The sequence below is a fragment of the Hyperoodon ampullatus genome (assembly GCF_949752795.1).
Source record: "Hyperoodon ampullatus genome assembly, chromosome: 6".
NCBI lineage: Eukaryota > Metazoa > Chordata > Mammalia > Artiodactyla > Ziphiidae > Hyperoodon > Hyperoodon ampullatus.
Window position 1 is genome coordinate 58,046,155 of NC_136919.1, and position 21,388 is coordinate 58,067,542.

A 21,388-nucleotide genomic window follows, 5' to 3' on the forward strand; every position below is an offset into this window, starting at 1 on the left:
CTTTTATGGCTGAGTAATATTCCATTGTATATATGTACCACATAGTCTTTATCCATTCGTCTGTCGATGGGCATTTAGGTTGCTTCCATGTCCTGGCTATTGTAAATAGTGCTGCAATGAACATTGGGGTGCATGTGTCTTTTTGAAATATGGTTTCCTCAGGGTATATGCCCAGTAGTGGGATTGCTGGGTCATATGGTAATTCTATTTTTAGTTTTTTAAGGAACCTCCGTACTGTTCTCCATAGTGGCTGTATCAATTTACATTCCCACCAACAGTGCAAGAGGGTTCCCTTTTCTCCACACCCTCTCCAGCATTTGTTGTTTGTAGATTTTCTGATGAAGCCCATTCTAACTGTTGTGAGGTGATACCTCTTTGTAGTTTTGATTTGCATTTCTCTAATTAGTGATGTTGAGCAGCTTTTCATGTGCTTCTTGGCCATCTGTATGTCTTCTTTGGAGAAATGTCTGTTTAGGTCTCCTGCCCATTTTTTGATTGGGTTGTTTTTTTAATATTGAGCTGCATGAGCTGTTTATATATATTTGGAGATTAATCCTTTGTTGATTCATTTGCAAATATTTTCTCCCACTCTAGGGTTGTCTTTTTATATTGTTTATAGTTTCCTTTGCTGTGCAAAAGATTGTAAGTTTCATTAGGTCCCATTTGTTTATTTTTGTTTTTATTTCCATTATTCTAGGAGGTGGGTCAAAAAGGATCTTGCTGTGATTTATGTCAAAGAGTGTTTGACATAAATGTGTTTGACATAAAGAGTGTTCCTATGTTTTCCTCTAAGAGTTTTATAGTGCCTGGTCTTACATTTAGATCTTTAATCCATTCTGAGTTTATTTTTGCATATGGTGTTAGGTAGTGTTCTAATTTCATTCTTTTACATGTACCTGTCCAGTTTTCCCAGCACCACTTATTGAAGAGACTGTCTTTTCTCCATTGTGTATCCTTGCCTCCTTTGTCATAGATTAGTTGAACTTTATTGATTTCTGCCCTAATTTTTATTATTTCTTTTCTTCTGCTTACTTTGGATTTAATTTGCTCTTCTTTTTCTAGTTTCCTAAGGTGGAAATGTAGATTACTGATTTTAGATCTTCCTTCTTTTCCAACATATTGCATAGTAAAGAGATGGGGAGCATAAGAAGTATATTTAATGAGGATCCAGACAACCCAAATAAACCACGCTGACTTCCTAATTCTGCCTTATTACCTAATCCTCTTATTTCCCTCATATTTGGTGTTTAAAATTCGTTCACCCACTGCCAAGGACATACATGCAAAGAGAAAGAACCTTTTTCAGCATGGCTTAAGATTAGCTTTTATTAATTTTTTTTAAATTTTAATTTCTGGAGAGAAAGTATGGGTGATTGTGTAAACCACTACAAATCCTTCTGGCAGTACTAGGGTGTAAATTATAAATAATAAACATAACATACAGCAAGTCGGGCCTCACACCCAGCCCTGCCTCTAGTCTTATCCTTTTCCTCTAAGACAACTTGCCCGAGCCTGGCCCACTTACCACCTCCCTAGGGAGAGAAGTGCTGGGGGGATTCAGTGCTGCTTGAAATAGTACAGGATGCTGGAAGCAAGAGCCATGGGTGGGGGGCAGGGGGGAGGGCAGGAGCTGTTTGAAGCCTGTGTGGGTTATTTATATGGTCTCAAAAGGAAGCATCCGTGGAAATGTTCCTATTGATATTTTTAGACCTGATGCTTGGTCCTGCTGCTGCACTTTCATTTTTAAACAAGCAGAGAAGGGAATGATTGATGCTGTCTGCAGTGCTGTTTCGGAGGCTTGGAGGGCCCATCTGACAGGCTAATGGTCATCCTGCCAGGCCCTGATCCACATTCTGTCCCTTGTAGCTCTGGGACCTCAGAAGCTGCTGACCTCAGCAGGCAGCGAATAATACGCTGGCCGCTTGCTGCCAAGTCAGAAACTCTGAAGTTTACCCCCTGGCTCTGCAGCCCCGTGTGCTCGACACCCACAGGTTTAGCATCCTCTACTTCCATACTCTGTTCCGCTGTGAATGCATATATATGTTTGCATAATAAGCCTTTGTCCGGAAATAAAATGGTTTAGAATTTAACGAGGTGATTAAGCAGGTTAGAAACTCACAACCACACAATAACTATGAACTTAACTATTCCAGGGTCACTGAAGGGAGTTGAGTATTGTTACTGACAGATTTCTGTGGTTACTTTCATTTGCCCACTCCAAATCAGTGTTCTAAAAAAATGATTTTTAATTATTTTAATTAAAAAAATTTATTCCCAAGGATTCTGAATCCTGTGGCTTTCTCCTCAAGAAGAGAGGAGAAGAAGGTTGGCACTGGGGTCTTTTGCTCTGCAGATATGGTTTCTCCTAAGGTCATGGATCAGAGTCCACTCCAGTTGAATGATCAATTCAGGAAAGTGAGAAGCTGGAGAGTGTTGAGGGAAAGGAAAGAAAGTTCTTAAATTCTCATGGCTGAGCAATGTATTGTTTGTTCCTGGGACTCAGACTATGACAGGTGGGGTTCTCTTACAAACCTAAAAAATTACATGGATGAAGCAGCTGAGATGACCCAAGAAAACTCCTAACGAGATCCGGAACGTCTCTCCTTGCTTTGTGGCCTGCAGATGTTATCGTCTTTTTTGTTCATTTTCTCTCTCTCTCTTTCTATAACAGACCACAGAGACGGGTGAAGATGAGGAGGACCAGCCTCTCAGCCTGGCCTGGCCTTCCGATACCCACAAACAAGTCACATTCCTAGTTGTTTTCCCCATAGTGTTTCCTCTCTGGATTACCTTACCTGATGTTCGCAAACCTGTGAGTAAAGCATTTTTTTTTTGAAATGAATTTCTTGTAAAAAGCAGAGCCTAGGGGCTTCCCTGGTGGCGCAGTGGTTGAGAGTCCGCCTGCCGATGCGGGGGACGCGGGTTCGTGCCCCGGTCTGGGAGGATCCCACATGCCGCGGAGCAGCTGGGCCCGTGAGCCATGGCCGCTGAGCCTGCGCGTCTGGAGCCTATGCTCTGCAACGGGAGAGGCCAGAACAGTGAGAGGCCCGCGTACCGCAAAAAAAAAAAAAAAAAAAAAAAAAGCACAGCATATAGCAGTATGCATAGCCTGCTTCTACTTGTCTTAAAAGGAAAAGGGGGTGACGTATACACATGTATATGCATATATATGTGCCTGAAATTTCTCTGGACAAATACACAATAATAGTGATTGTTCTGGCTATTGAATCTACGTAATGAACGACTCCAAAACTTAGTGGTATGAAATGACAACCATTTTATTCTGCTCGTGGGTCCTGTGGATCAGTAATTCAAATGGACACATTGGGGATGGCTGGTCTCTGCTCCACAATGTCTGGGGCCTCAGCTGGGAAGACTCAAGTGGCTGGGGGCTGGAATCATCTGGAGATTTCCTGGCTCATGTTTCTGGCACCTGGGCAGAGATGATTCAAATTCTGGGCTCAGCTGGGATTGTCTACTGGAGAGCCTAACGTGGCCTCTCTATGTTACTAGGGTTTTCTCACAGTATGGTGGCATCAGGATAGTCAGATGTCTTACATAAGAGATCAGAACTCCAAGAGTGAGTGTTCTAGCAACACAAGGAGAAACTACATTGTCTCTGATGGCCTAGTCTCAGCAGTCACAGAGTCACCTCCACTGAACCCTACTACTCAAAGCAGTCATAAGTCTGTCTTGATTAAAGGGGAAGAGATAAGATGTCTCCATAGAATATATCAGTGTCCTATAGCATATGACACCCTTGATGGCAGCAGTTTCAGAGAACTTGCGACCATGTTTTAAAACCACTACAGTGATTTTCTCTGCAAAGGGGAACTGAAGGTCTGAGGCAGAAGGGTGACTCACATTTTGTTGAATATTTGTGTACATGAATTATTCATTCGATTCAAAAAATAATTTACAGAAATGCATTCGTCTGGTGTAAATGCCTATATGTCTGATCTGCTCTCACCAGTATTGTTATCATTACCATAATCAATATTATTATCTGCCACTATTATGTACTGGATGCTGTGAACACAGTACCATCTTATAATCAGCAAAGTACAATCTGAATGTAGATCAAATCAAAAGAAATCCTTTCCCAGTAGTGTCAAACTGGGTTCCTGGGCCACTGCCCTAAAGGGTGAACGAACTAATGAGAGATAAGGAGAAACAGCTCTACTTTTTTTTTTTTTTTTTTTTGTGGTACACAGGCCTCTCACTGTTGTGGCCTCTCCCGTTGCAGAGCACAGGCTCTGGACACACAGGCTCAGCGGCCATGGCTCACGGGCCCAGCCGCTCCGCGGCATGTGGGATGTTCCCGGACTGGGGCACGAACCCGTGTCCCCTGCATCGGCAGGCGGACTCTCAACCACTGCGCCAGCAGGGAAGCCCCAGCTCTACTTTTTATTATGGCCCTACACACACGTACTCATTCAACAAAAAGTGTGTACCTACTATGTATCATGCTCTATCCTTGGTATACTCCATAAATTCTATTGTAAATCTCAGAAAACATCTAGTATGGGCATATACATATATATATGCCTGCACTATATATATAAAATTATATATATATATACATATAATTGGCATAAGTAGAAAGAAACTTAGGCAGAAAGAGTTAACTAGCTCAAGCCTGGTCACTTCCTAGGGCATAGAGCTGAGATTCAGACTCAGGCCTGTGTGACCACACAGCTTGGGCTCTTCCTCATATTTCTTGACGCCAGAAGGTAGACATCTGAAAACATCATTTCTAAAAGCATTTGGAATAGAATACTGTGGTAACATCCAGCATAATTTAGCATCCCTCTTCAAGAGCCCTGTGATGATCCCACCTTCCTCCCTTGAAAAAGACTGGAGAAAAATCCTGTCTCGTTACCCTGACCTAGAAATAATCCAACCTGATAGAGAGCCTTGTCTTGCCAAGTACAGGCCATGAATGACCCCTCATTTAAGGACTCCTGACATTAGGCGATTCCTAAGAAAGGGTGAATGTAGCAGGTGTGGCTCACTTAAAGTGCTATCTAGGTTTCTTTGTTCAAGATGCTGTTACAGAGCATCTGCTGTATGCAAAGGCCTGGCTTCCTGGAAACCTGCAGCCAAATAGCTGGAATGCGTTCAGTTTCTTCTTGGCTCCCATCACATTGACATTTCTGAGATGTCTGTGCTCACATGCGCTCACTCACTCATTCTGTCTGTCTGTCTCTTTCTGTCGCCATTGCTCTGCTGTTTAGTCCGATGCTTTTGCTTAGCTCAGGGAGGAAAATGAGGGAGACAGACAGGGTTTTCTAAATCCCCACAGCAGGCCTAGAGTGATATGGCCCAGAGTAGAGGGGCCTGGTTCACTGATAAGACTGACTGATGTTATAAAATAGATAACAAGGACCTGCTGTATAGCACAGGGAACTATACTCAGTATCTTGTAATAACCTATAAGGGAAGAGAATCTGAAGAAGAATATATGTAATATATATTGGGTTGGCCAAAAAGTTCGTTCGGTTAGTGAATACATTGTTCAATAAAATTCTTGGTGAAAATGAGAAATGTGTCTTTTATTTTCACTTAAAGCTGAACGAACTCTTTGACTAACCCAAAATATAACTGAATTGCTGTACTGTACACCTGAAACTAACACAATATTATAAATCAACTATACCTCAATTTTAAAATTTTAATAATAATTTAAAAAATAAATTTTTAGGGCTTCCCTGGTGGTGCAGTGGTTGAGAGTCTGCCTGCCGACGCAGGGGATGTGGGTTCGTGCCCTGGTCTGGGAAGATCCCACATGCCGCAGAGCGGCTAGGCCCGTGAGCCATGGCCGCTGAGCCTGCATGTCCAGAGCCTGTGCTCTGCAACGGGAGAGGCCACAACAGTGAGAGGCCTGCGTACCGCAAAAAAATAAAAAATAAATAAATTTTTAAGTGATTGATGTCAGCACACAACTGCTGAAGCCATCAGGAAGATGTGCAGGAATGGGAGGAAGCTGCCTATGACTCAAGGCCCTAGAATCTCAGGGTTGCATGGGACTCTTAGAGCAAAGGCTGGCAAAGTGTTCGTCCCCTCCATGATCTGAGCTGATAGGTCAAGGAAACTGTTAGGGAAGATCAGAGTTCTCAACCTGTAACTCCTGGACAGCAAACAGGATTCCACCATGGCTGTAGTTACCTGGATCGAAACAGAGGCTGATGCTCTTATCCTGAGGGGTTCAAAGCGAGCAAATACAGCTGAACATGATGTTCCCCCTGTAGCACTGCTGACTGGTCATTTGCTGAGCAGCACCCCGTGGGAGCCAGCCCCTGCAGCGTGCGCTGGGGTAGCCAATGGGGCTTTTGCTCACTGCACCTCCAAGGGCCATCCTTGGACGGACTGGATTTTCTTCTGTTTTTTTCTGAGTATGCCATGTGCTGTTCCAAGCAGAAATGAGACTCCTAGGTAGAACACTGGGTGTTTCTAGATTTCCTCAGCAACTATTTATTGAGCACCTATTATATGCCAGGCGTCAGGCTTATGCCCTAAAAGAGATATAAAGACACATCAGTCACAGTTCCCATTTTTAAGGTGCTCTAAACTCAGTAGAGGAAACAAAACATGACCACATAGACCTACAGGGCAAGATTGCACAGCTGTGCTAGTGAGAGCAGCTAGACTCAAACCCAAGTCTCCTGACTCTAGAGCATTCTCATGCTACCATTTACTATAGTGGCTTTTCCCACATGACTCATGAGCTGTGCAATCATGGGAAAGTCACTTCTCAACTCTGGACCCCATATTTCCTCCTCTGTGAAATGCAGGAGTGGAGGAAGCTCTCTAGATTCCCTGCCAGTGGTGACATTCTGTGATTCAAGAAAACATAAAGAGATAACTATCAGTACAATATTGCTAATTTAAGGTGACCATATATCCAAGTTTGCCTGAGATAGTCCCAGTTTACTCTCAAAGCATGCTGGTTTGAGTTATATGGTCATTCTTTGCATACATGAAATGCCAAACGAAAGCATGCCAATTGATACAAAGGCCAGTAAGTGGCTTCTTACTCATGCTCAGCTCAGGAGAGTTTCATTAGGTTTGATCTTGTGTCAGCTTTTGCTGTGTAACACACCACCCCCAAACTTAGTGGCTTAAAACAACAAGCATTTTTTTAGCCCATAATTCTACGAGTTAGCGATGTAGGTGGGGCTCAGCCTGACAGTTCTGCTACTTACTTATACGGCTGAGGGCTGGTTGGTGTAGGCGTATGTCAGCTGGAACACCTTGTCTCTGTTCCACTGGTCTTGTATCCTTAAGCAGGCTAGCCTGGGCTTATTCACATGACGGAGTAGTGAATGTAGTGAAAATGAAAGAGTAGTGAAAATGAAAGCCGCAAAGCCACAAAGATCTAGTTCGGAATCTGCACAGTCATTTCCACCACATTCTATTAGTCAATGCCAGGCATAAGGCCAGCCCAGATTCAGAGGCTTGGGAAATAGACCTCCTCTCTTCATGGGAGGAATTGCAAAGTGATGCGGTCATTTTTGCAGTCTGCCATGGTCCTCATGTCCTGCAACAAGGGCCTCTTGAAAAATTATCCAGGGAGAGGAGAGACAGAAGAGAAAACTATCAATTAATAGACACTTGCTACTCCTCAGAGCCTGGCAGCTCTGCCTCCTGAGTGGTTTTTGAATTACCCATGGAGATGACATCCCAAACCTTGACAATAATTACAATGAAAACACGATTTTTTTAATGTATACATGTAGTTTCAGAGTAAATAGTATTCCCACTTGCTTTTATTTACACTTCATTTATATGCAAATTATATGACAGTGTTTGTTGAATTATGCATACTTCCAGCTCAGATAATTAATGGTGGGCTTCACTTTTATAGTTTTCTTAAATTAATGGCTTTATTTTACAAGTACTAGAACTGAAATGCAAACCTTAATGAGGAATATGTCTTTGATGAAAATTGAAAATAATAAAGGAAACAAAGACCCCAAAAGTTTTATTTTCTCATGGCCTAGGATGGATGTTCTTACAAAACAAGAATGCATCTCATGAGATATCAAAATATGACCCATCAGAGCTAGGAAGGTACTTCAGAACCCAGCTAGGTTTTTACAATTTCTATCATGCATTGGTTCATTCACCAAGTATTTATTGTACCCACTATGTACCAAGCACGGTTCTAGCAAGGATGGAGTGATTGAGGCCCTGAGAAGTTGAGTGATTTGCCCAAGCAAAACCAGCTAATAAGAAGCAAAGCCAAGACTCTAGGCCATATCTCTGCAGTCACTTTCACCTCCCTGAGTTTCAGTTTTCTTATCTCTTAAAAATCAAAATGAGCTTAATATTGTCTAATAACATCTGCCATTACTATCCAAGCACTTGTTCTGTGCCAGGCAGTTTGCTAGACACTTCATGGGTGTGAAATCCTCAGAACTACTAGACCTTGTTATTCCTCCCATTTTACAAAGAAAGAAACTGAGATTTAGAGCGATTAAATAATTTGTCTCAGGGCACAGAGCTGGTAATTGATGAGCAAGGATTTCAGTACTGGTCATAGTAATCCAGAGACCATACTTTTAATCTTTAACAGGACTGCTTTGGAGATCTCTGTTAAATATGTATGCCCCAGAATATTGCACAGAGGAGATGCTCAGTGAATATTTGTTGAATTTAAATAAGTTAGGAGATGGCCAATTTGTGCGACCAGCTAATGTCCAGTAATGTTTTTTAAGCCAAGAAAATATCACTCTGATGTACTAAAATCTTCTAATGAGAACATTAGCTGTCAATTATACAAGTAAACCATTACATTGGAACAAAATGGACACATGTGCGGGCCAACACATGGATACAATTTGCTTTTTGCTAATTGGTATGAGGTCCATCCCAGCAGATGTCAGGATGAACCACCATTACTAACCATAAATTGACACATCAGACCTTGGCTTCAGGAGCTCTTTTCTTCCTTCCAATGAGACTGGTAACTAAATAAGAGTACACGTGCTACTGGGCAGTGATAACTAGAATGAAACCACAGAGTCCAAAGAAGGGAAATAGTCCAGAAAAAAATGAAAGAAGGAATTACCTGGGCTGTGAGATTGGAAATGGTAAGGTACTTTGACAGTCGGGGAAACACTTAACCAAACTGTTGATGCATGAAAGGCTGATGCTTCCAAAGCAGGAACAATATGGGAGGCTGGGTGAGGCAGACGGTTGTACAGCTGGAATGCTAGTCTGTATTTCCCTGATGCTCTTTATTTGCTGACATTCAGAGCATAGGCTAGTATTATGATGATGATGATCATTATGTATCCAAAGTCGGGTATATTTTGAGCATTATTGGCCCTGTCTTTCTTTAGGAATGAGTATAACCTAGATTCCTAACATCTAGGAATGCATGCTATATAGTCAGAGAGACCTAGATTTGAGTTTCATGTCTAGTTCAAGATCTGGGTACAGCGTAAGTGCCCAGCCTTTACCTACCCCCTAGTTAATGATGAAGACCTGAAATTTTACAAAGAAAAAATATTTTTAAACCTTTTTTTTTTTCAATGAGTTCCTAATCCAATACTAGGTACATTTAGATGTCCACTAATAACTAACTGGCTGCTTGATTAAGACTCATAGCATCAAATTTTGAAATACAGAGGTTTTCAATAATTTGTTGGTATAAACTTAGCACCTTTAAATCCTTAGTCCGATTCCTTACTTTCTGCCTTTTGACTGGGAATGGTCTATGGTTCAGGGATGATATTTTTTAGATGAGAAATATGTTCAAATAATTTGATTCTGACTTTTGATGCTGTATCAATGAACAGACATGCAAAGGTACAAAAAAATTAAATAATAATAAAATAATAGTTACATACTTAGTAAGTGAGCTAACCTGGAAAGGGGGCATACCTATGAAATGAGGACTCTCCCAGGATATCCAGTCCATGTGCCATGTCATAAAGTGTGGAGATGGTACTCCGTTCCCTCCCAGGATGCTCAAAATCAAGCTAAGGATTGGCTACTGCTCAAACCACATGGGTGGTCCCACATCACAAGAGGGGGCCCTTCTCTTCCCTGTGATAGAGCATGGCGTGGGAGATGAAGCCCTCATCACACCTAGGATCCTGAAACAGTGACTTGTGGCCAGAAGAAAAGAATAGGGACTCTAATCAGCTAAATGCCTTGCCTGGGAAAAATGGATTTCTTGGCACTGGCAATTCCAAGGCTCAGGGAATCTGGTCTCCAGAATCCAGCTGAACCCCTCGCTTTAAAGGAATTTGCTTTCAAAGTGAATGTCTCAAGCTCCACTTTGAAAAACTGATGACTTTTTTCCCATAACCCATTAAATAGTGCTTAGGTCCCCAGAAGGAGTCTGAGTCTTTGGCTGAAATATTTTCCTTCTAAGGGAAGGAGTAGCGGGAAGCATTTAAGAATAAGGTTGTGGCTACTCACCGTGGTTAATGCTTTCTCCAATTTAATCAAGCCCACTGGTCTTCCAGACATCCCAGCTAACAAAAGGCCCAGGAAAAACCACAACCACTGAAAGAAAGAAATGGTTATTGTGAAATTTAATAGAATCACGTGAATGATAATGAAAACATATATTAAAAACTTGAAATTAATAGAACATAAGCCTGTTTGGAGCAATAGACTGTGTTCATCATTAAAGATATTCAAAAGATTACCATATACAGGTTTATCTTTTCCTTTTAATGAAGCTCTCAAAAGCCACGGCAGAAGTGTTCTATGTGACTGCCCAAGGTCAGCTCTTCAGACAAGTGAGAGAGCTTTCATCCAGGTCAACTCCAGGATTCATTTCTCTGGACAAAATTGGATGGTGTTATCAAAGCAAAAAAATGAGATTGTTTCTCAAAGTGGAAAGCTTTGAAATAAAAAGTGTTTGGCAATAATAAATGAGAGACTCTCTGAGAGCATTCTGTTATCTGAGCATGTTTTAAAGGATCCCAATTTTGCAAAAAGGGCATCAACAGGACACCACTACCATCCAGTGCAAGCGTGGATTTCCCTATAGTGGGATGGATAAGAAACACTGCATTCTGAGTGTCTGATTTTGGCTGATGTTTGAAAGAAACTTTAAAAGTGCTCATACTACTGGGGCTTCCCTGGTGGCGCAGTGGTTGAGAGTCTGCCTGCCGATGCAGGGGACGCGGGTTCGTGCCCTGGTCCGGGAGGATCCCACATGCCGCGGAGCGGCTGGGCCCATGGGCCATGGCTGCTGAGCCTGCGCATCCGGAGCCTGTGCTCCGCAATGGGAGTGGCCACAGCAGTGAGAGGCTCACGTACTGCAAAAAAAAAGAAAAAAAAGTGCTCATACTATAAGCCTGAGATTGCACAGGGCTAGAAGCATAATTGGATATAACATAGTTAGGGGTGGAGAACAGGAGAAAAAGCATTCCCAAGAACGTCTACTGTGCCACCCCCTTGGAGAGCAGCACAAGTGAGCATCTGCTGTTGATACTTGTGTGGCTCCAACGTCCTGGAGACTGGCCATCCTCAGGAATCTGTATTAATTGTGGTGATAGCTTCTTCTGTGTGGCATTTCCTCATAATTCATGGGACCGTAAAATGAGCCAATGTATTTTGGAAACTATTGATCCTTCTTGTTAAATGTAATTAATCCCGTAGGCTTTCTGGCATATGGATTCTTAGGATACATGGGTTGAAGCAATAGAAACTGATTCTCATGAAGTTGAAGAGAAGGTAGAAAAGGGAGCAGGAGAGGGAGAGAGAATGTGGGGAATTGAGGGATTGAAGGCAAGGCTGAGAAACCAAGCCTTGGAAAGGGCAGGAACAGAGAGCCTCTGAGAAACCAGAAGCAGGAACAGACATTCTCTTCAAAAGACTTCCATCTCAGAAACTAGCTTTGGGATGGTTTGGCTTCCACCAATTTCACATTCTCAAGAGAGAATCTTAATGTCCCAGCTTGACCAACACTTGGTCATTTATTTTGATTGCTAATTCTACCCGGACTGCAGGCAGTGAGGGAGAAGTAGCTGAATTGGTAGTCTTAGCTTTGAGCTATCAGATCACCTCAGTTAGCACTCACATTCTCTCCTCTTTCTGGTTCTCTTTCAGTCATCAAGGAAGTTTTTTCCCATCACGTTCTTCGGCTCCATCACCTGGATCGCAGTATTCTCTTACTTGATGGTCTGGTGGGCACATCAGGTAATACCTTGAGAGTGACACACATCTGCCTGGCTTTTCTCTTGGTTGCTATGTGGCTAACCAGTGTGTTTGCTTTCTGAAACTGTCACAACAGTATTGCATCTAACAAATTACATATTCCAGGGCTAAAGGAATTTATTCCACTTAACTTTCCCTCGTCTCCTGGCCTTTCCCTATAGTGTGGACTCAAATCGGCATAGCCCCAGACAGCCATGTGGAGGAAAGGCAAGTCTCACTGCTTCTTGCCCTCTGAAGCCTGAAGCCAGGCCAACCGAGGCCTGGAGGAATGTCAGAGTTTTTCCTGGCTCAGCAGCACTTACTTTCTCTTGGGCAGCCACTCACCTCATGTTCTCATCCAACTGGCTCTTAGGAAAAGAACTGGAGACAAAATGGTCTCTTCCTTGAGCCTCCATTTACAAAAATGATGATGTATTTCCCTTTTACCACTTTTAATTCAATACCAGTCATAATGCTCATCACCAGAATAAACTCTCAGGAATTGTTTGTTGCAACACATGAATGGAGGAATGAGATGCAAAGGTCTTACATTCTCAAAGATAGTAATGGTTACCATTATTGATTGAATGTGTACTACATGCCAGATAATTCACATCCCTTTGTCCTTGTACACGGGTGTCATTTCTATAAGGGAGGTACTATTATTATCCACAGTTTGCAGATAAAGAGTTAAGCTTAGAGCTAATTAAAAAAAAAAATGCCCAGGATCATTTAGGTAGTAAAAAGCAGGACTGAGATTCTAACCCAGCACTCTGCAGCTCCAAAACTCATGCTTTTAATCTCTATTATAAACTACATAAATTCCAACTGCTCACTTGTATTCTTTGTCTAATATACCCTTAAAATTATTATACTTCTTAACAGAAATAAAATATAGCAATTTGAAATAAGGAAATATACACCAAGGACATATGTGGATAGAGTTCTCAACAAATGCTGCTGGAATAATTGGATTTCTATATGCCAAAATAAATGAACTTAGACATTTACCACCTGCGATACTCAAAAATTAATTCAAAATGCACGATAGTTCTAAACGTAAGAGCTAAAAACATCTAGAAGAAAACAGAAAATCCACATAACCATGGGATAGGCAAAGAGTTCTATGACATAACACCAAACCATGATCCATAAAAAAAAAATTAACTAAACGTCATCAAAAGTAAAACTTCCGCTCTTCAGAAAACCTCATTTAAAAAATGAAAAGACAGGGAATTCCCTGCCTGTCCAGTGGTTAGAACTCTGCGCTCTCACTGCCGAGGGCCCAGGTTCAGTCCCTGGTTGGGGAACTGAGATCCCACAAGGCACGTGGCACAGCCAAAAAAAACCCCAAAAATTGGAAAGACAAACCACAGACTGAGAGAAAATATTTGCAAATCATATCTCTCTGATAAAGCACTTGTATCCAGGATATATAAAAAGCTCTTAAAGCTCAGTAATAGAAAGGCAAGTGTCTACAGGCATCTTAATGTTTAAGATGGACAAAAGATTTGAGTAGATATTTCACAAAGAAAGGTATGCAAATGGCTAATAAGCACAAGAAAAGATATTCAACATAATTATTCATTAGAGAATGCAAATTAAAACCACAGTGAGATACCACTTCACACTCACTTGGATGGATATAATCAAAAAGACAGAAAATAACAAGTGTTAGAGAGGATCTATAGAAATTGGAACCCTGATATATTTCTGGTAAGAATGTAAAACAGTGCAGCCACTTTGTAGACAGCTTGGCAGTTCCACAAAATGTTAAGCATAGAGTTACCATATGATCCAGTGATTCCACTGTCTATATACCCAAGAGAAATGAAAACATCTGCACAATTTATACACAAATGTTCACAGCAGCATCACTCATAATGGCCAAAAAGTAGAAACAATCCAGGTGTCCATCAACTTGTATGGGTAAATAAAATGTATATCCACACAACGGAATATTATTCTACAATAAAAATGAATGAAATACTGATACATGCTACAGTGTGAATGAACCTCTAAAATATTATGCTAAGTGAAAACAGCCAGTTACAAGAGATCACATGTTATATGATTCCATTTATATGAAATGTGAATAACAGGCAAATCTGTAGAGACAGAAAGTAGGTGACAGTTGCCTAGGGTTGGGGATGTTGGAGGGCAATGGGCAGTGACTGCTAACGGGTATGGAGTTTCTTCTTGGAATGACGAAAAATTGAACTTAAATTCTGGTGGTAGTTGCACAACTCTATAAATATACTAAAAAACCACTGAATCATATACTTTAAACGGGTGACTTTTAGGGTATGTGAATTATATCTCAATAAAGTTGTTTAAAAATAAACATAAGATACCACTTCACAACCATTAGGATGAATACAACCAAAAAGACAGACAATACCATTTGTTGATGAGGATGTGGAGAAACAGGACTGCATATATTTGTCAAAGCTCACAGAACAGTATGCTTTTTTTAAAGGGTGAATTTTACTGTATGGAAATTACACCTTAATTTTTTCAGAAAGAAGATATGGCATCACTAACAAAACCCACTGGAAATGTTGGCTGATAAACCAAGCATTATTCCTACAAGATATTTTATATTATTCCTATCACAGTTATTTTACTGACATTTGACCTCAGATTACTCTTCCTTAATATTTCCAAAAATCCTCGGCCCCCTGAAGAAGTTCTGTTTGCCCCAAAGTCATTATTTTCTACATTTGTTGAAAGATGTTTGCTACCGATACCCAGCAGAAATCATTGCAGAAGGTAAGCTGCTTCTCAGCCTCCAGATTTCCAGGCTAAAAGGAGTGTTTGTTTGCCATTTATAGATATACAATGGCCTTTCCTAATAATCATTTTTATTCTTCCATATACTGATAAAGGAAAAAAAGTTATTTTTTTCACTTATTGGAATATTTTGTTCTCTAGATATTTCTCTTTAGTCATCCTAGGAAACATCATCCTACAGGCTTCCATCTCTTTCTCTACTTTTTAATGATTATCTTCATTCCACAATCCTGTTTCCTTTTCATTCTCTTGTAGATAAATACAAACACAATGCCTGGAACAATAATAATTACTAAAAAAAAGCCCAGAAATATAAAGAGAAGCCTTACTAGCAAATAATGAATGAGAAGTTTCTCTTTCTTTTCTCCAAAGAAATGCTTTTCTCTTTCAAAATATCCAAACAGCTGATCAAGATAGCAGATTCTGTTCTAAGTCTGTAGCTCTAATTCTATCATTTGTACTTTTAAACTGTAAAAGCTATAAAGATAACAAGTGTACCATTTAGTGCTCAACTATTTTGTTATCCACAGTTTTACCAATAATAAATGCTATTTAATACAATTATTTGGCTACTGTTTGGCCAAAACTAAATGCCCTTCACATAAAACACTTTGTGCGTACTTTCCTTTGGGGAGTTTTTTGTTTTTGTTTTTACATCTCGAATCTTCATCTTAGTTAATTTCATGGGTGATGAAAACCTGTGATTAAAATCTATCCCGCATCTACTTAATTGGATGTTAATTCTCGGCTAATGCTAAGAGTCAGATACAACCTCATGTCTCATTTAGCCAATATGACATTTTGCAGATCCTCACTAAACCACAGCAAGGAACTGGATCATGGAATATTGGAGCAGCACTGGATATGGATTCTGAGCGGCCTCGTTATTTATTTCTATTAGAAAACAAAGGAATTCCCCCAAGAGACTACTGAGGTCCTTTCTAGCTGTAAACTCCTCTGATGCTCCCCGATTTGATCAGAATGCTGTCCCATCCATGCACCCATCACCTTGCCCCTGACTCGCCAAAAGCCCACTCCAGTGAAATAGATTCAAAATGAGCTTCTGAAAACTAGTTCTCCTTCAGTGAAAGTGTTTCTAGAGCCACCCAGAGTCATCAGGGTTTTGATGTACAGTGAAAATTCGTCATGATTCATGTGACTTCCCACATCGTAAACTGACTCTGCTAAACCAGCTTCTGTCCCTACTGCCGGAACCCTGAGGGTTGCACTCTGATATGTTGGAGAGGGAGAGGAGTAGTGTCTGATTTATCACAGCTGATATTTATTGAACATTTTCTTTATGCCCGACACTAGTTGCTATTTGCTTTATATGCATCATCACATGTAATCATCCCAACAACCCTGAGGGTAGATATTATTATCCCCATTTTACACATGAGAAAAACTGAGACTCAGGGAAGTTGGCCACTGTGCCCAAGGAGTGGCAGGCTAGGATTTGCACCCAGGGCTTTTTGTACCCCATGCTAGCACTCTTAACCACACTACCGTTAACACCTCTCTTCAGTTTCTGCATTATTCTGTCAGTAGTGTCATTCAAACTCCAGATACAAATTTTTTTTTAAATAGTCACTGCTTTAAAACTCCCTCTAATGGGCTTCCCTGGTGGCGCAGTGGTCGAGAATCTGCCTGCCAATGCAGGGGACACGGGTTCGAGCCCTGGTCTGGGAAGATCCCACATGCCGCGGAGCAACTAGGCTCGTGAGCCACAATTACTGAGCCTACGCGTCTGGAGCCTGTGCTCTGCAACAAGAGAGGCCACGATAGTGAGAGGCCCGCGCACCGCGATGAAGAGTGGCCCCCACTTGCCACAACTAGAGAAAGCCCTCGCACAGAAACAAAGACCCAACACAGCCATAAATAAATAAATAAATAAATTTTTTTTTAAACTCCAAGATTTTAAATTACTAAGAACGTACTAGATAGTTTGGAACTTATTGAGGGCGACAGTCATTTAGTCAGCACCTTCACAGTGTTTGAAAATGTTTCACTCCATGGACTTCCGTGGTGGCACAGTGGTTAAGAATCCTCCTGCCAATGCAGGGGACACGGGATCAAGCACTGTTCCAGGAAGATCCCACATGCCGCGGAGCAAGTAAGCCCGTGCGCCACAACTACTGAGCCCGCAAGCTACAACTCCTGAAGCCCGCGCTCCTAGAGCCCGTGCTCTGCAACAAAGAGAAGCCACCGCAACGAGAAGCCCGCACACCACAACGAAGAGTAGCCCCCGCTCGCCACAACTAGAGAAAGCCCATGCGCAGCACCAAAGACCCAATGCAGCCAAAAATAAATAAATAAATAAATAAATTTGTAAAAGGAAAATGTTTCACTCCAAATCTAACAAAAAATGTCATCAGGGAGAATACTTTGCTCAAATAGGGCACTTTTGTACAAAACTCTTGTTTAACTTTTTCTAGGAGAGTCAGTAAAAATCATGCTAGTAAAATCATCTAAGTATGCAGATTGATTTGTTTATTCAGCAAATAGGTATTGAGAGCCTACTATGTACCAGGCTATGTTCTGCTTATTAGGGAGACCATAGTGATTAAGGCCCTGACCCTGCTCACGTAGATGTCACTTTCTAATGGGGAGCAATGAATCTGTGCACCACGAGGATAGGTAAACTAGTTCAGCTCACCAGGCTCTAGAGCAGGCATGACCATCAAAATAAAAATAGCTCCCAACTATGTTTTTAAGCTAGTGGGAACCAGGCTATTCCTATAAATTGAAACAGAGATTTAGAAATAGGTTTATTCTAGAAATAGACCCAGAGACATAGACAACAAACTTATGGTTGCCAGGGGAAATGGGGGGAGGGAGAAATTAGGAGTTTGGGATTAACATAAACACACGACTATGTATAAACTAGATAACCAACAAGGACCTACTGTATAGCACAGGGAACTCTACTCAATATTCTATAGTAACCTATACGGGAAAAGAATCTGAAATATATATATATATATAACTGTACACTTGGAACTAACTTTGCTGTACACCTGAAACACAGCATTGTAAATCAACTATATTTCAAGTTTTTAAAAAAGAAATGTTTATTATATCCCCCCAAAACCTTTATTCTTACATGCTACTTTGGCCCTTTACATTTTCTCAGAAAATGCTGGACGTCATCAGGTAGGAAACCAAACTGAAAGAATTGTCATAAAGGTTTTCAGAACTGCAGTTCACCAACTCCAGAAAATACATAAAGTTTTTAAAAGAAAGACAACAAGAAGACAAACACGTTTCTCAAGAGACTGGAGGAGCATACATTGAAGGCTAGACCAACTGTCCAGAAGAGAAGTCATCAGTCTTAAAAGGCAAAGACCAAAAGAATATAATAAATATCCCCCTGTCACTTGTCAGTGATGACATACATCATTGTCAAACCCATTTACAAAGGGTTTTTCCATAAATTTTAATTAAGTCCTCACAACCACCTTGTAAGGTAAGTATTATCGTACCCACTTTATGGATCAGAAGACGAGGATAAAAATATAAGTAACACAGCTGTGTGTTATATATGGAAGTTGTTAAGAGACTCAATCCTAAGAGTTCTCATCATGAGGAAAATGAATTTTTTTCTATTTCTTTAATTGTATATCTGAGATGATGGATGTTCATTAAACTTATATGATAATCATTTCATGATGTATGTAAGTCAAATCATTATGCTCTATACCTTAAACTTATGCAGTGCTGTATGTCAATTATATCTCAATAAAACTGGAAGGAAAAAAAAAGAAAGTGAGGATCAAAGATATTGCCCAATTGGTCGGGTTAGCAATAGGTCAAGTACTTAATAAATTCCAGAGCCAGACCTTAGACCAAGGTCCTCTGATTCCCTAACTGTTGCTTTCTCCATGGCTGCCTTGCTGATTTACAGTCCTGTGTTAGAAAACCCAAAAACACCCAAAATCAAGTTTTCTGTGAAAATGGTAGAGTCTAAAAGTGTTTAAGAGTGGGTTATAGACACTAGGAAATGTTAAGGAAAAATGGGAACACTGGGTGTCAATTCTTAATCTTCAATGATAAATCCAGGGGTAAATCTGCTACAGGATTTGGTGGCATTGTCAGGCACTGGCCCCTGTAGCCAATGACCAATGGGCATTTGTAACTCTGATCTTCTGCTTCCCCTGCCTGGTCCTAATAAAAACCATATACAGGCTGCACTCCAGTCTTCTATAGCTCTTTTTTGAGATTATCTGTTTAATCCTCATGTGAACATTCCTGATCCCTTGGGTCTGAATATCATTAAAATATAAAATCCTTTCTGTCAATGATGGTGCCTTATTCCTTGTTATCATCTCAATACTCAGCACAGCACAGAGTAAGAACTCATTAAAAGGGAGTTGCATTCAAATGTTAGTGGTTTTGATGGTTTTGTGACTTCAAACACTCATATGTTTGTCCCTGTCATTGCTTTTAGGTTGGAGAGACAATTGGCATTAGTGAAGAGATTATGGGTCTGACCATCTTGGCTGCTGGGACCTCCATCCCTGACCTGATCACCAGTGTCATAGTGGCCCGGAAGGGGCTCGGGGACATGGCTGTGTCCAGCTCTGTTGGAAGCAACATTTTTGACATCACTGTAGGGTGAGTAGAGCTAGTTGTATAAAGGTGCACATCAGCTCCACCACTGTCTTTGTCTTCTTAGGAGCTGTGAAGACATGACCAGGATCTCAGAGCCCAAAACCAACCAATACCAATAGAAAGTAAAGACTGGTAGTACCATTCAATTTCACCAACTCCAATTTTCATTTTCAGAGAACTTCATGAAGAGTAAGTTATCTGTAGACAGGCAGAAACACATAACTTGCATGCAGTGGGTGTTGTAGGAAATACTTTAAGAGAATTTCACCTATAAAATGGCATTGGCTATACGACATGAATATTCAACATTCATGTGACTGAGATGCTCTGGTGGTTTCACTGTATTTTTTTACATGTTCTAATTCTAATAAAAGTCCCCACCAGCCTCAGATGAGATTTGGATTGGAAAGCAGACTGAAACAAACATAGGCCCAGAAAAAATATCCCATCTCCTTCCTTGGAAAATGCTGGCAGGTTTGGCATTATCATTTCTTTATCTGTGCTGGTGAAGATATTCGAGGTTTTTTGAAAGTCAGAAGATGAGATCTCTTCTTACAGTTAAGCAGACTGAAGTTCTCAATATGAATAATCTCAAGCAGATCCGATTTGGGAGGGATGCTGTCATCTCTATCATTTCATTTAATGTGTCCAAGTAAAAGTATTCTGATAAATAACCTTGAAGGACAGCCCCTTGAGAAAGTAAGACATGGGATATTATCCTTGTGTTCCCCGAAGAACTGAGCTCTTGCATTTGAGTTTGGAAGACCACTAAAACGGATCTACTTTCTCATTGAGCATCTTGAATACTGTTCTCTTTTATCCTTTCCACTACCTAATATATATAATAATTTTTTCATTCAGTATCTACCACATGCACTGTACATACGTTTTTATCTATTTAAGCCACATGACGATCCTATGACATATGTATTTTCATCTCCATTTTTCAGATAAGGAAACCAAAGGGCACAGAATTCACACAACTAGTAATGAGATAGCTGGGATTTGAACAGAGTCTGTGCTCTCAACTCCAGCACTACCTGTGCATAAAACCCTGCTCTGAGCTTCCACTGTCTGAACCACCTTTAAGTTCCAAAGATGCCCTCTCCTACCATTCTTTCTTCCTTTGCTGGCACCTCTCCCTCAGGAGCCCTCCCTGCTTGTCTGTCTGGAAAACTCCAATTTACCCTTCCTGTGTCAACTCAAATCCTGGTTTTTCTGATTCCCTTAAGTCTTGCCTGGGGGCTTGTGCTCCTGCATACTTTCTGTATATCTGTATCTCACACTCTTATCATGCTCCTATCTATCAGTCTGCCTGCTAGACTGTGAACTCCCCAAGAACAAGAACTCCCCAAAGCCTAATACAATGCTTAATGCATGGCAGTGGTTTGGCAGATGTTTGTAGAATGAATGGAAGAATGGATGGGTGGATGAATGAATGGATGAATGAATGGATGAATGGATGGTTGGATGGATGAATGAACGAGTGAATGAGTGAGTGAATGCCTGAAAAGGTATATTTTAAAGGAAGGACATCCCTAGTATAAACAGTGTTTCTCAGTTCCACTGCCCACACATTTAGAGTAGTTTTCTTGGTCAATATCTTGTATAAACAGAAAGAAAATATTCTGTAGCACAAAAAGAGAAAATCCTACATATTGGGAAAAATTACAAGTGTTCTATGAGACAAATTTGTCGTGTTTTTGAAAAATATAGTGAATTGCAAGATGCTTTTTGTTCATTGTTCTTAAATTTTATATACGTTGTAACTTAAATGAAACTTAAATGAAAGTTTAAAGAAAATCACCCCTAATCTTAC

At 40.7% G+C, this 21,388-nt stretch overlaps 1 protein-coding gene across 2 annotated transcripts in view; it reads left to right on the top strand.

The window, feature by feature from the left end:
• Nucleotides 1–21,388, top strand: part of SLC24A2 (solute carrier family 24 member 2) — a gene marked incomplete at both ends in the record, with an annotated part of 251,262 nt that overhangs the window by 227,876 nt on the left and 1,998 nt on the right. For both annotated transcript variants that reach the window (XM_079706205.1, XM_079706206.1), the window contains 3 exons: nucleotides 2,681–2,812; nucleotides 12,079–12,168; nucleotides 19,406–19,572. In XM_079706205.1, the coding sequence (XP_079562331.1) occupies nucleotides 2,681–2,812; nucleotides 12,079–12,168; nucleotides 19,406–19,572 (389 nt within the window). The remainder of the gene's footprint in view (nucleotides 1–2,680; nucleotides 2,813–12,078; nucleotides 12,169–19,405; nucleotides 19,573–21,388) is intronic.